The sequence below is a fragment of the Cupressus sempervirens genome, chromosome 1 (assembly GCF_028749045.1).
Source record: "Cupressus sempervirens isolate cs-2001-9-10 chromosome 1, ASM2874904v1, whole genome shotgun sequence".
NCBI lineage: Eukaryota > Viridiplantae > Streptophyta > Pinopsida > Cupressales > Cupressaceae > Cupressus > Cupressus sempervirens.
The window spans coordinates 303,895,080-303,908,588 of record NC_143118.1 but is presented as its reverse complement, the minus strand read 5'-3'; the positions used below and the strand labels follow the sequence as shown (position 1 = coordinate 303,908,588).

The 13,509-nt window shown below is 34.8% G+C and overlaps 1 protein-coding gene across 2 annotated transcripts in view; it reads right to left on the bottom strand.

The window, feature by feature from the left end:
- Positions 1-13,308, bottom strand: part of CPI1 (cyclopropyl isomerase) — a 126,536-nt gene extending 113,228 nt beyond the window's left edge. The window contains exons 1-5 of one of the 2 annotated variants that reach the window (XM_089823432.1): positions 13,103-13,308; positions 12,433-12,560; positions 11,837-11,970; positions 7,547-7,630; positions 5,374-5,415 (exon numbers count right to left, since the gene is read on the bottom strand). In XM_089823432.1, the coding sequence (XP_089679558.1) occupies positions 5,374-5,415; positions 7,547-7,630; positions 11,837-11,970; positions 12,433-12,560; positions 13,103-13,188 (474 nt within the window). In that variant the 5' untranslated portion in view covers positions 13,189-13,308. The remainder of the gene's footprint in view (positions 1-5,373; positions 5,416-7,546; positions 7,631-11,836; positions 11,971-12,432; positions 12,561-13,102) is intronic. The other variant, XM_089823435.1, reaches the window with a different exon arrangement.
- Positions 13,309-13,509: the final 201 nt, after the last annotated feature.

Here is a 13,509-nt window from a genome sequence, read left to right as displayed (position 1 = left end):
TCATGGCCTTCCTAGGAGAAGATGACAGGCATCCGTGGGGATAATATCACATAGGATCTTGTCCTTATACCCCCCATACTAAACTCTACCCAAGCTTGCCCATTCACTACAAAATTGTGCCCCTTGTTTAGCAAACCAACCTTAAAGGACTAGAAGGGGGAATCCCTTCCAACTTCAATTGATTTACTGCTTCTAATGACACTATATGATCACTGGAGCCAGAATCAATAACAACCTTACATACCTTTCCCTGTACCTTGCAATTAGCTATAAAAAGTGCCCTCCTTTGAGATGGTTCCTCCTTGACAAGTTCTTCAACAAGGTCCTCCTAACCATCAAGTTCTCTCCATCCTCTAATGCCAACGGCACCTCTAGTGAATGGACACTCGCAGCATCCTCTTTTGCATAGTTGACCCTTCTATCCTTGGTTTGTGAACTGGAGGCCTTCTCGGGACACTTATATGTGAGGCATCCCATTTTTATAAATTGTAGCATCTCATGTTGAGAAGTGAGATTCTCTACCTGGCCCATGAGACCTTCCTCTCCCATTAGGTCTCCTACCTTTGTGGCCTCCTTTGCTACTTGAGTCCCCTCCTTGCTCTAATTGATTGAGATCTTTGGCTTGTACTTTTCCCTCCAAAACTACCTCAGTGACCTCTGGCATCTCTCCCTCTTCCTCTATTACTTTGCTAAACCCCCTAATAGGCTTATATGCTTGGCTTCATTACATCCAAGACCCATAGGGTTTGATACATGCCAAAACACCTAACAAACTACAAACTAAAAACACCCCTTAATGGATCAAACTGCAGTGCTCCTGCACTAGCAACCCTGCTTCAACCCGATGGCGCTCTAAATAGAAGGTGAAAATCCCTGCTAGTAGAGAGAATCCAATCTTTGATTGTAGAATCCAATCTTTGTTGTTCTAAGTATATACAAAGAGACTAGAGTAACTCTTGGAGGCTCCTGGAGGAGCATGATCTACTAAACAAAGTCATTGTTTCAGTGCAAAACCCCCAAATCAATACCATTCCTTATCATAGATAGCCTTTGGACATGCCTAGTTCGACATTGATATATTAGTTAGATGTGCAAGTTGGGACAACAACTTTGCCTATCACATTTATTATCACTTAAACATATTTCATGTCGAGTTATAACTGGCTTTGTACTTAGTTGATTACTTAATAGTCAATTCCTCATATTGATAGCAATATATTCATGATTGATTCATACTATATTGTATCAATACCAATCGGTGGTAATTGTTGATTATCTCTAATCACTGGAATATTATTCAAGGAACCTGTCTTATTGATAAGACTTCGCGGTTTTCTACAGACAATTATTGCTGAATGGCAAGGTTGTATTATGCAGACATTAAATATGAAATATGGTTGGGTAATGTGGTATGCAATATGACTGTATAATGTCGATATGAAATCTAAGATGTGGATGTTTGGAGTAGTTATGCACTGTAGCATATAAAACTTATGCTACATGATGTAAAGATGAATAATTGTTTCATGATGATGGGTGGACTCAACCGACCATCGTGTCGCAGTCCATCAGGAAGTTCGTATGGTATGGTACCATTTAAGAGTGACAGTAGTAAAGATCGCTGTTAAATTGGATCATAAAAGTACTAGCTATGTGGAACATCAATGTTATTGTGATTGTCTAAGCGTGTCAATCACCAGATAATGCGGAACCATGCTAAGATTCATTTATTTTTTGAATATGTATTACAAAACTTATTTACATGAGACAACATATGGCACCCCTTGTCTGACCACATATATCTCGTTATGCACAATGTAGACCATTTAAAATTTGTGATATTACAGTCTCCCCTCCTTCAAAATGCTTGCCCAAAAGCATTTGACCTTTTTTCTTCTGCTGATTGCATTGTAATTAAGGTGGTATCTAGTCCCACCATTTTATTATTGAAGATTTCAACCAATGGATGAGAGAGCCTAATTTCTCAGGTGATCAGCTGTTCCAGTATTTGAACATCCTTAGTATGCTTTCCTTAAGTTTTAAGAGAGTAATGGAGAATGCTGTGATTATGAAATTTATAGGGAATCGAAGTGGGTTAGCTTCTAAATTTTTTACTGCATGCTCTCTATGGTTGTTTGGAGTATCATCATTTAGCTATCCATGTAGGGTGTACTTCTGACCTTGCATTTTGAATTTGAAGGTCGGATTCTGGAAATTTTGTTTAAATCTGCCAATTTATCTCATCCATTGAACACAGAGGATCATATCAATATTCCCAAGCTCAAGGATTTTGAAGTAGTCTGTGTATGTGTAATCATCGATGGTGATTGCGAGTTTGGGTCTTAAGGGTGTTGCAGTTTATGGTTATTCCATTGACCATTTCAATCTCAATATCTTTTGTTCATAGCTTGGTATTTTATGTTTAGAAACCAAAATTTGATTAATGAAGTTATACAAGATAGATGATCTACAAAATAGATATACAAGATGACAAAATAGATATACAAGATGATCTAATTATATTGTCATTTCTTATAATTCCTTGAATATATGCAACAATATATATATTGATATTGCTTATAGCAATATCATCTGTTGTTTCTGCTATAAACACTTAATACATGCAATGGCTGAGAGTACTACTGCTACAGCAAATAGTTTCCATCTCTGATTGGTAAATAGGCTCTTGCAACAACAATAGTGTTGAGCCAGTCTATCAATTGATTCATGCAATAGTTATGAATGTTGTCTCTGATTAATACTCTATACATGTGCACCAAGAATGTCTGATTGGCAGTTTGCTCTAAACAGAGCACATCCGATGAGGATAAACAAATAAAGATAATCCAATCAATACCTTGAGAAGACAAGTCCACTGTCTTTATATACCTGTGTTCAAGGAATGAAATGGCATGAGAATAGAATATGTCTCTTGATGAAAGTTATCACCTAATGGCATCTCTTCAGCTATAATTATGTTATCTCATAACCACTTGTTAGCACTTATATATTCCTTGTAGAATGATAATCAGCTTTGTACCCAGCTGATTACTTAATAGTCAATTCCTCATCTTGGCGGCAATATATTCATGTTATTAATTCCTTTTATATTGGATTGGTAGCAATCTGCGGTAATTGCTGATTATTTCTGATCATTCGAGTATTTTTCAAGGAAACTGTCTTATTTCAAAGACTTCGCGGTTTCCTACCAATCATTATTGCTAATCACCAAGGACATATAATGCAGACATGCAATATGAAATATGGTTGTGAAATGAAGTCTGCAATATGACTGTATAATGTGGATATGAAATCTGAGATACAGATGTACGGAGTAGTTATGAACTGTGACATATGAATGTAGATATAAGTTATGCTACATGATGCAAACATGAATGATGGTTACATGATGATGGGTGGACTCAGCTGATCATCATGCCGACGATCCATCATGAAGTCAGTATGGTACTGTACCATCTAAGAGTGATCCTAGTAAAGGTCACTGTTAAATTGGATTGTGACAGTACTAGCTATATGGAGCATCAACGCCATGGTTATTATCTGCGTGAATCAACCACCGGATAATCAAGAGCCATGCTAAGGTTCATTTATTTTCTGAATATGTATTACAAAACTTATTTACATGAGAGAAGATCTGCCACCCCTTGTCCAACCACATATATCTAGTAATGTAGATGATTTTCAATTAGGAATATTACAATCAGACTGGAATAGTGCTTAGATTAATTGCAGATCTAAAACACAGTATTAATGCTGCTGTTTTTGTCCCTGAAACCTATTCTTTCCAATGCAGGAATAACAATGGGATGAAATCACTCTTTTCAAATAGGCAAGTTTTCATCCCCAGAATTTGCATTCCATGAGGACTTTCATGCACAAGAAATATGAAAAGAACTCATGTTCTCACTTTAAATAACAAATGCAACATTCAATCTAACCCCTCTTCTTTTACAATTCCTTTTAAACAGGCACTTTTCGGGCAACTTTAGGATAACTAGATAATTTTTTTATTCTACAAATTCATTTTTCCCTCACTAATGAAATAAAGTGATTGTTCAAGTCTTTTTAATTAAATATTACTTTTTAAGATCCTCCATATCAATGTCCTTTTTCAAATAATAACCTTTGAAGTCACTTGTACCCCATGCCTAGAGCTAACACTTTAAGATCTTCCATTCCAATGTCATAATTCAAATAATAACCACTTAAGTTACTTGTATCCTGTGCGTATTGCTAATACTATATGATGTAGGCCACACTTGTTTAGACTGTATAAACAGATATAAGTTTCCTTTATAATATAAATTCACCCTAAGACAACTTAAATATTTATTTAATTCCTTTCATCACCGCATTCCAAGGCCTTATGAAAGTTGGTGTTCTCCCAAGATGTTAAAAATTTCCAAGAATTATGGAATGCTCCCTAAAAGCTAGAGCTGTATTCAAACACCATTGTACTCATCTTGACGACTAGAACACAACGCCACTATCAAAAACCTATTTTAACCAAATCGGCACACTCCAAAAATCTTGGCACTTTCCAACGATATTGGAATGGATTGAAACAAGCACATCAACGGTCATCCACGTCATGGGCTCCAACATCTAGCTTTAGCAAAGTGACATTAGGAATCATGTAGGTAGTCCACATATTCTATCACAATTGACTTGTCCATCCACATGAAATTATGACACATTGGGCTTGACGAAACACAATGCTAATGTTGAGAGCAAGTAAACCAGTCACATGTAAACTATTGGATCGCTAACACTAAACCATGTAGCAAAACTACACATATGATCATATTAAACCCTAATATAGGTTATCTCAAATCAGCTATCATCACAAACATTGAAGAAATGACATTGGGCTTGATGGAACACGATACTAGTATTTAAAGCAAGTAAACCAATCCCATGGAAACTATTGGATCACTAACACTAGACCATGTATCAAAATTACACATATGATCATAGTAAACCCTATAAGTTATCTAGAATCAGCTATCATCACAACGTTATGAAAGCATGAGATCATGATTGCAAGAATTTTGCAGAAATAGGGATGGGTGCTAACACAAACATAGACATAACAAACCTAAATTATAAACATCTCCTCTACAATTACTCTGACAAATGTTTTTCAAAATGTTATATAATTTGGAGTGCTTCAAGTTAAATTCAATCACTCAAGATGAAATGACTTAAGTCATAGACAGTATCTAACTGTCACATAGACCCTACATATCAATGAACTGCATAGGTTAAAATTAGCAAGATGGTACACACAATACGCCAAATTATAATAGGCATTCAGAATTTGTATGGAATAGCACTTGTTTATTATCTAACCTTTGCCCAATAGCGATCATACCAATTTTTGCATCTGTCTTCCTGCATTTAAACAACAGCTTCATTATGTTCTTAGACATGAAACCTTTAAATATTTTGAAGCACCCAAAATATTGACAAAGAAATTTAACAAAATTTTAACCACGCCTTGCGATGGATGGATATGTCTATTTATTTCAATATCTATGCTTTCTTGACAATGTAATTGCTATTAGTTTGTGGCATATGCCCATGTTATCATGGAAAGATTGCTCACATATTTTATTGTTGTTTTTTGGTTTCCCTTATTTCTAAGGCCGATCACGATTGAGTGGCTCATTGCCACAAATAATAAAAAGATAAAGTGTAATCCCATCAAATTATTTGTTAAAGAATCTAAGCTGAAGAGTTTAAGTCTAGTATCTTCTCTAAAAAAAGTGTACAAAATTCTGTAGAATTAAACTCAGAAGGAAGAGCAACAATCTGTTAAGAAAATAAACAGAGTAGTCATGATGAGGTACATTAACAAAGATTTTATGCAGTGAACTTCTCAATTTTTACCAATATCATGGTCTCTCAAAGAAAATTAAACGGACTCTACAATCAAATGATATTTTATGAAATTTTGGTACATAATAGACAATCACTGCATAACCAACATATTACTGAATAAAATGAAAGGTTAGAGTCAGATCACTAGACAAAATTAGTTTCTACAAGCTACATGAAAGAACTATCTCACCACCCCCTTAAACTTTTATGTGTTTTTAATACATAATCCAAGAACTCTGGTGTAATATCTCCTAAGACTGACTCCCTTTGGCATTCTCCGCCCTTAGAACCAAATCTTGAGCCATTCTCTTCCAGGAACTAACTTGTGCATTTCACCTGTCCATTTTTTTGTAGGTGTGAAGGTTCTCTCTTCTCAAAACACAGAGGGAAAACTTATTTTGACGTGAATATACAGGAAACTATTGTTCTGTTTGAGTCCATTTTTCAAGAATGATGATATTTCTTTCTAGAGGAAACTACTGATCTGGGAAAATCCTGGAGCCTGATAATAATGTGATATCATGGATGCACACCAAACCAAATCCAGTATATGCCATGGGATTCATCACAGCCTTGAATGCAGGTGATTGAAAATTGAAATCATAGAGTCCAATTCATCATATGGTAGCACCAAGTATCAAAAGTGTCAATACAGTTGAGGGCACTTCTGCCATGGCAACACCTGGTAAGAGGCAAAGCATGTCATATCAACTGGCAGAAGGCAAAAGGTCAAACAATTTGCAACCATTAAGCCATCTCATTACTTTCCACATTTTTAATAGCTACAAGCAATGGCTCTTTACACAGGAGACTTCTAGTTCTTAGTTCCAAATTTCAGCCTTACATCCAAATACTAAAATATTTGTAATAAAACTTGTCAATTGTGAGATAATTTATTATATCGTTTCAGTTCAATTTTGATTATATTGTTCTGTTCATTCTTTTTGTTATAGCACTCTGCTGGCTTTGTGAATCACTGTACAAAAGCATTTCTATTCAAAACAGATTGGCACCCCTATTTTACAGTGTAATCCTTTCAATCCCACTTGGGCTCTAGATTATCCTAGGAAACAGTAGATATGAAGCTTCTAGAGTGAAGACTTGTGAAGGAGGCCATGGCCTCGCCATGAAGGGACCTGCAGCTTTGGTCAATTCAGCATGAGAAATCTAATTGTTGCAGTATTTTGCTGCTGACTTGCTGATTCTATTGGTGTTCAGTCTCTTTGTCATTGTACTCAGATGGCTTGGTGAAAAATTGTATAGATCATATCCTCTAGGCCTTTGTAATACGTTGAATCTCCTCTCTTGGTGACCTTTCCATCAAATCCCCTTGGTTCCAAATAATTGAGGAAGACTGCAGATCTAAAGTTTCTATAGTGCAAGCTTGTGAGGAAGGTCAGGGCCTTTCCTTTAAAAGGGCTCCAAGGCCCAGATTAATTCAGCCTGAGAAATCCTTTTTTCTGGTGTTTAGCAACTGATCTTGCTGACTCAACTACTACAAGAGATTCATCTTAATGATGGATCGAGGGGCGTGATCCATAATTTCATTTCAAAAATTACACAGTTTCCCATATGTTTCATTGAAACATACAATTGTTTAGCATCTAACCACTGAAATTGATATGAGCCTTAACAAGCATACCTTTGCAACAAACAGAAATGGCAGCAGCAAAGAAGGAAGCAATGAAACCAATCCAAGAAGGAAGTACTCCAGCTCTTTGAAATTCTGTCCAAGATCCAGATAAACCATTATTCTATATATACTCTATTTATTGGTCATTAACAAGACATACACAACTATCATAGAATGGCAAGTGCCTATATAATCCAAAAGCAAATTTGAACAGCATCACAATATAATCCATTCAGGTGTAAAGGTTGTTAAAAGTGCAATGTTTAGAAGCTTAGTTTCAGATTTGTATTGTTCTCAATAGTAGCAGACATTGTTGTTCATTTGATGTGATTAGACATATCAGACATTATTTAATTTTAAATTCTGTCTGGGAGTTTCTGGTGAAGATTTGCTTCAGACAATGTAGCCTGGCAGTGCCTGCAGATTCTAGTTGTTACAAGAAACGATTTTCTGTAGCAATAAGACTATAACAGTAAATATCAGATTTATAAATTGCTGAAATAGAATAGATTCAAGTGTTAATTCATTTTGAAAAGTTATGGACTTTCCAGATGTTTGTTTGCAGTTAAATATCTGGCAATTTTCATGTAATTTCAGAAACAGTGCTATGATTTATTTTTTGGTTTAAATATATCTTCAAATCTGAAGTAATTACTCTTGAAGGGCTACTACTGTCATGCAATCAATGAATTATTCAAATCTATTGTATGTCATCTTGTCAATGGATATTTCTCACTTTGAGATTCTGGAAAAATAATTTTTCAATTCAACATATAAGCATTGATTTTATGTATCAGCTGTTACAATTAAATTAAATCAAATCTGAGGTTTCTATGTTGGTGTTTCCATGTTTATTGTCGCTGTCATATTTTATTCTAATCTACTTTCATATTTACTTGATTTCACTTTATAAGGGTTTCATATAAATGCTGACACACTCGAGTATTGGTGTTCATTAACAACCAATTATCATATTTGACACATAGACTTCAGATTTTATGTTGCATTTGAGGACATAAACCAACATTATGACGATTAAATTTGTTGTTTACAGTTTAAGTTTAATTTGCAATGGTTTGCAATATTGCAATAATTAGATAGGGTTTGACATCTATATTGGTCATTTGATTATTGTTTCCGCTTGCATATTTTTGATAAATCCATTTATTTTCTAGAGTTGTCTGTTTGAGGACCACGCACCACAAACTTGAGGAATTACTTCTTTAAAAAAATGATATGAATGAGTGACTGATGTCTAATATTGACTCAACCCTCCATGATGATAGTGCAACCCATCGCTTCTCCTAATTTATCGCATTTCCTCCATCATCAAAGCACTCACCTCAGAATATTCTCTATCAAGGACAGTGGTCCATAGAGGGCAAACGAGTGACTAGCAAAAATTGCCTCTTTGAATATTTGATTGATATATACAATGACACATCTAACCTTTATATTTGTGTTCCCTTAGTTCTCATAGCCCCCTCCATGTGCAACCTAGTAACCTCAACAATCTCAATTAAAGTTATTTTTTCACAATATCTTACCCTTATTTCGCTTATGCACAAAAGATGAAAATAAACCCCTGTCAACCTCCCTCTGTATTGCACAAATAATGTGGCCATGCTCTACTTTCCCCTGGAATTTTGTTTTTGTCAATGAGCATTGTGAATCCTAGAAGTTTTATTGAATTAATTGGGCCTTTGTATAGATTTGAAAGAGTTCAAAAGAGCAGTCAAATGGGTTTATTTAAGCCTGTAATCCCTATAACAATCCCACTCTAAGAAGAACCCTCAAAAGTACTTCTACAAGTACATTGTTGAGTTCGAACCTCTTTACCCTCATTAACCCACCATTGTTCACTGTTTTATCGCTGAAATTTCAAAAACAAAAAGAGATACAAATGCAAAAATAAAAACAAAAAAATCCAAAATGTTTGGGGAAAAAATGTGAAGGTGTTTGAGAAAATAAAAAATGTAACTTAAATGACATGGGATTGATGTTCTTTTGCCTTCTTCCTGCTCTTGTTCTCTCTCATGGTTGTCCTCTCTTTATCTTCTTATTCACAAACTAGAAAATGGAAAAATGAGTTTGCTCTTTGTTTTTAGTTGTTATTGGGATTGTCTTAAGCATAGCCAGAAAACTCAGACTCAGCAAAAACGCAGCAAGCCCAAAAAATTCAGCTCAATAAAAAATCAGCAAAAATTGGCAAAAACTCAACAACTTAAAAAATTGCTTAGATTTCATTTGAAACACTTTCTTCTTTTACAAAATTCAGTGACAAGAAGATGCATCCGATGTGTCCATAGGCAAAAGTGTTTTCTACTAATTTTGATTGATTTGAATGCAAATTGAGTACAAAATCACATACATCCTAGTGGAATCCTATTATAATAGTTAGCTAACAACTATTAAAACGTTAGAGTGATTGCCTTTTAACATCATCATGACTTTGCATGATTCGTAAATTGCATATTACAAAATTTTACATCTTCCTCTTCCCTAGTCTAGTTAAAGCTTTGGGAGAGATTCTAAATTTCTAATAATCACAAATGAATCTTTGATACTGATAGTATGATATTTCATCATTGATCAATGATATAATAATAGTGATAAAATTAGTTGTCTGAATTCTCAATTTTGGTATCCACTCCCTGACCCCCTCATTGTAATCAAATTTCTTATATGACATGAGATTCCAATTACTAATAAAGGTTTGGGAATGGAGACCCCAATGCATTTGATGGGTAAGAATGGCAAGCTGCACAAGGTGTTAGATGTGAGAAAAACCCAACAATAGAGGCGGTGTGGGGAACTTCTTAATATGGCTTTTTGATGCATCTGGGCCTTTTCTTATGCAGCTGAGTTTTTGCCACAAAATTGTCGAGTATTCTGTGAAGAACTCCACGAATTTTTGCCACAAAATTGCCGAATTTTCTGTGAAGAACTCGGCAAGTTTTTTTCTGCAAAATTTTGGTGCAAATACTCGGGAGCAAAACAGACTTGCAAATTTTTCTTGACTCGGTGAGTTTTCATAGAGTCTTCCATCTATCGTTTTAAAATTAGGATTGGTGTAAAAGGGTGTGGGGCTTCTTGTAGGCCCCGCCATTCCTTTTTTTCCAAGTTTTTGTTTTTTGTAGCTGTCCCTTGGTATTTCCCATCTTGAAATAATTGTCCCTAACACATTTCCCTTTTAAATCAAGCACAGGTGGGGGCACTTTAAAGATGTTTCCTACTCATCCCTACATCCTCTATGAGGGATGAGGTCAAATAATATATAGGGGATGTGTCACTCGGGTACCCAGCTTCCAAGTTAATATCTGAATGGACTTGATGTCGACTATCACTTGCAATTTGCAAGTGACAAAAAACAAGTCAAGTTCCCTCTTACATTCATTTTGAAATTCTGTTAAAATTGCCTACAGAGCTTGTGTAGGTTGAAAACCAACCATGACCCGACAGTCGTTATATACCAAAGTATTATCCGTGTGCAAGCTCCACGCTTTATAAATTTAGGAGTTACTTTCCCCACTATGCAAAAAGGCTAATTAACTTAACCATCACCAATATAACTGCTGTGCAAAAAAGGTTGCTTCAAAATCTAATTTTGCAGGTACTCAAATGTATTGAGCATAAAGTAAAAGATTACTCCCAAAGCACAAAATGCACCACACAAATTTCTTCCGAATCTTCGCACTTACTCAAAAGTTGATCCCTTTAATGAAACATAAAAAGCAATCTTTATGCTCCTGCAAAGCAAAAATATAGCCTTTTATGAAGTACTATACATAAGACCCCTCAATTAGAAAGTGCAACAATGTCATTGCAAAGTAATATAAACCCCCTCAAATTAAAATACATAAAAATTGTTTCTTTCATGCCCTTGATGTTTCACTTATAGTTTCTCTTGTAAAATAAGACAGGCATTTTTGAAGAAAACAATATTAGCATGACAATAGTTTGGAAGGTTGTAATCATCCTTGCTCCCTGGATAGTTAAAACTAAGCGATTATCTATTTGAGTAACAATAGTTTAGACGCTTGATAAAGCTATTTCAGGATTATATTGTGTGCTAATTTTTGCATCTAGTACATCGGATGCTAAAACTAGCACACTATCTATAATCCAGGATCAGTTGTTTCAACTTCATGGATTGTGAAATTTGATGTCTTAAGTTAAGATGGTTGTCAAATTGTAGACAAGAACATTACAGAAAACAAAGAGTATACCCACACAGATCTAGCATGTGCGTTAATTTGAATAGATGGTTAACAAACATTAGCATAATACAGTACGCACCTCATACATGCGATACGGGACAACTATACCAAGCACCAATGTAAGCCAGAAAGGTGAGTACAGCAGGAAAAACAGTTCACCCCATCTCTTGCTTGGGTTTGGAGCAAGCCATAAATTATGTACCTTGGAAATACCTGCATATTTGAAAGCCTAGGCATTATGAATTATTTCAATATGCCCAGAAAGTTCTGCATATTTTATTCCAATTATTTTTTAGAGGAACTAATGGCCCCTTTCTTTCAAATATAAATGGGCCCGCTCTGTGTTTTCAAAGAATCTAGACATTCAATAATTTAATCCCAAGATGATGAACAAAATAAAAGAAACGAAACCCATTTGACAAAAAGGGGTTAACAAAATGGCTAAGGCAAAAAATTTAAAGAAATTTATGAAACAAACTATCATATATAACAAAATAAAGTAATAAAGCAAAAAGAGAACTAGAAACAGAACTGAAAGTTATCATATCTATTACAGGAAGAATAGTCTTGCGAAGTTGAATGTGGAACAATTCTGCCAATAATAATAGCGAAAAGAATAAGCGTATTCACGTTTCCAGGCCACTTCTTACACATTTAATGAATATGAATACTTACCCAAATCTTTGATTCCATTTTTTGCATCTTTGACTCCATTTTCACTGACGATGTCCTCCTTAGAAGATTTATACCTCTTCTTTAATTCCTGCGCCATTTCTGTTACTATGATCTTTCTAACACAACACCTGGCAAACAAAATTACCATTGAGTGTCCAAAAGATCCAGCTTAATGAACATCATTACTCCACCCAAAAGAAAAATGAAATAAATTTTGAACTTCCAGAAGCTCAAACTAAGCAGAGAATGATTGAACGATGCAGCGTATTACTCTTGGATAGAGAATGAAAACAGAACATAACCGTGTTTCAAAGTATTGTGTTGCCGCTTACAAAACAATTTTTGCTGAGTTGAATTCAATGTTTCAGTAGAAATGTCCAAAGAATTCGATGTAGATCAAACATCACATTAGACATAAATGTAAAAACAAAACCATGCCCTATCCATTACCTTATTTTGGAGCTTTCGAGTAAAAAATAAAATTTTAAATTTTAAAAATTAAGTAGCAAATCCCTCGAGCTTTCCAAAAACGACCGGCATAAAAAAACCTAGTGATTAGTACATATCAATTTTTAAAAAAGGACATGACTGTAACACAGAAATACCAAAACATCATCATAGAGATCTGCAGAATCGTGAAAGTTCAGAAGAGGAAGTAATCAGTACATACCAGTCAGCAAAGGACACAGAGCAATGCCATGTTTGAATTTTACAAAGAGCAGAAGGATAGATTATATAACATTTACGTACTGTCATGACACTGTCATTGTCGAGGATTTTAAATTTCTAGATCACCTCGATTTGAGAACTTTATTCCTCGATTTGAGAACTTTAATTACGTGCTACCGGGAGGGCACCATTTCGAAGGATCATATAGACTTGTTACAAGCGCGTATTTGTAAAGATTATTAATGATACTAAAAATATATTAATAATCGAAAAAAAAAAAATTAAACATTATTACTAAAAGAGTTAAATTTCAATAGAAAAATAAATTATTATAAATATTGAATATATTGTAACATTCCTGTTAGCAAAGTTGAATGATTGAATTCAAAGATATATATATATAGGTAG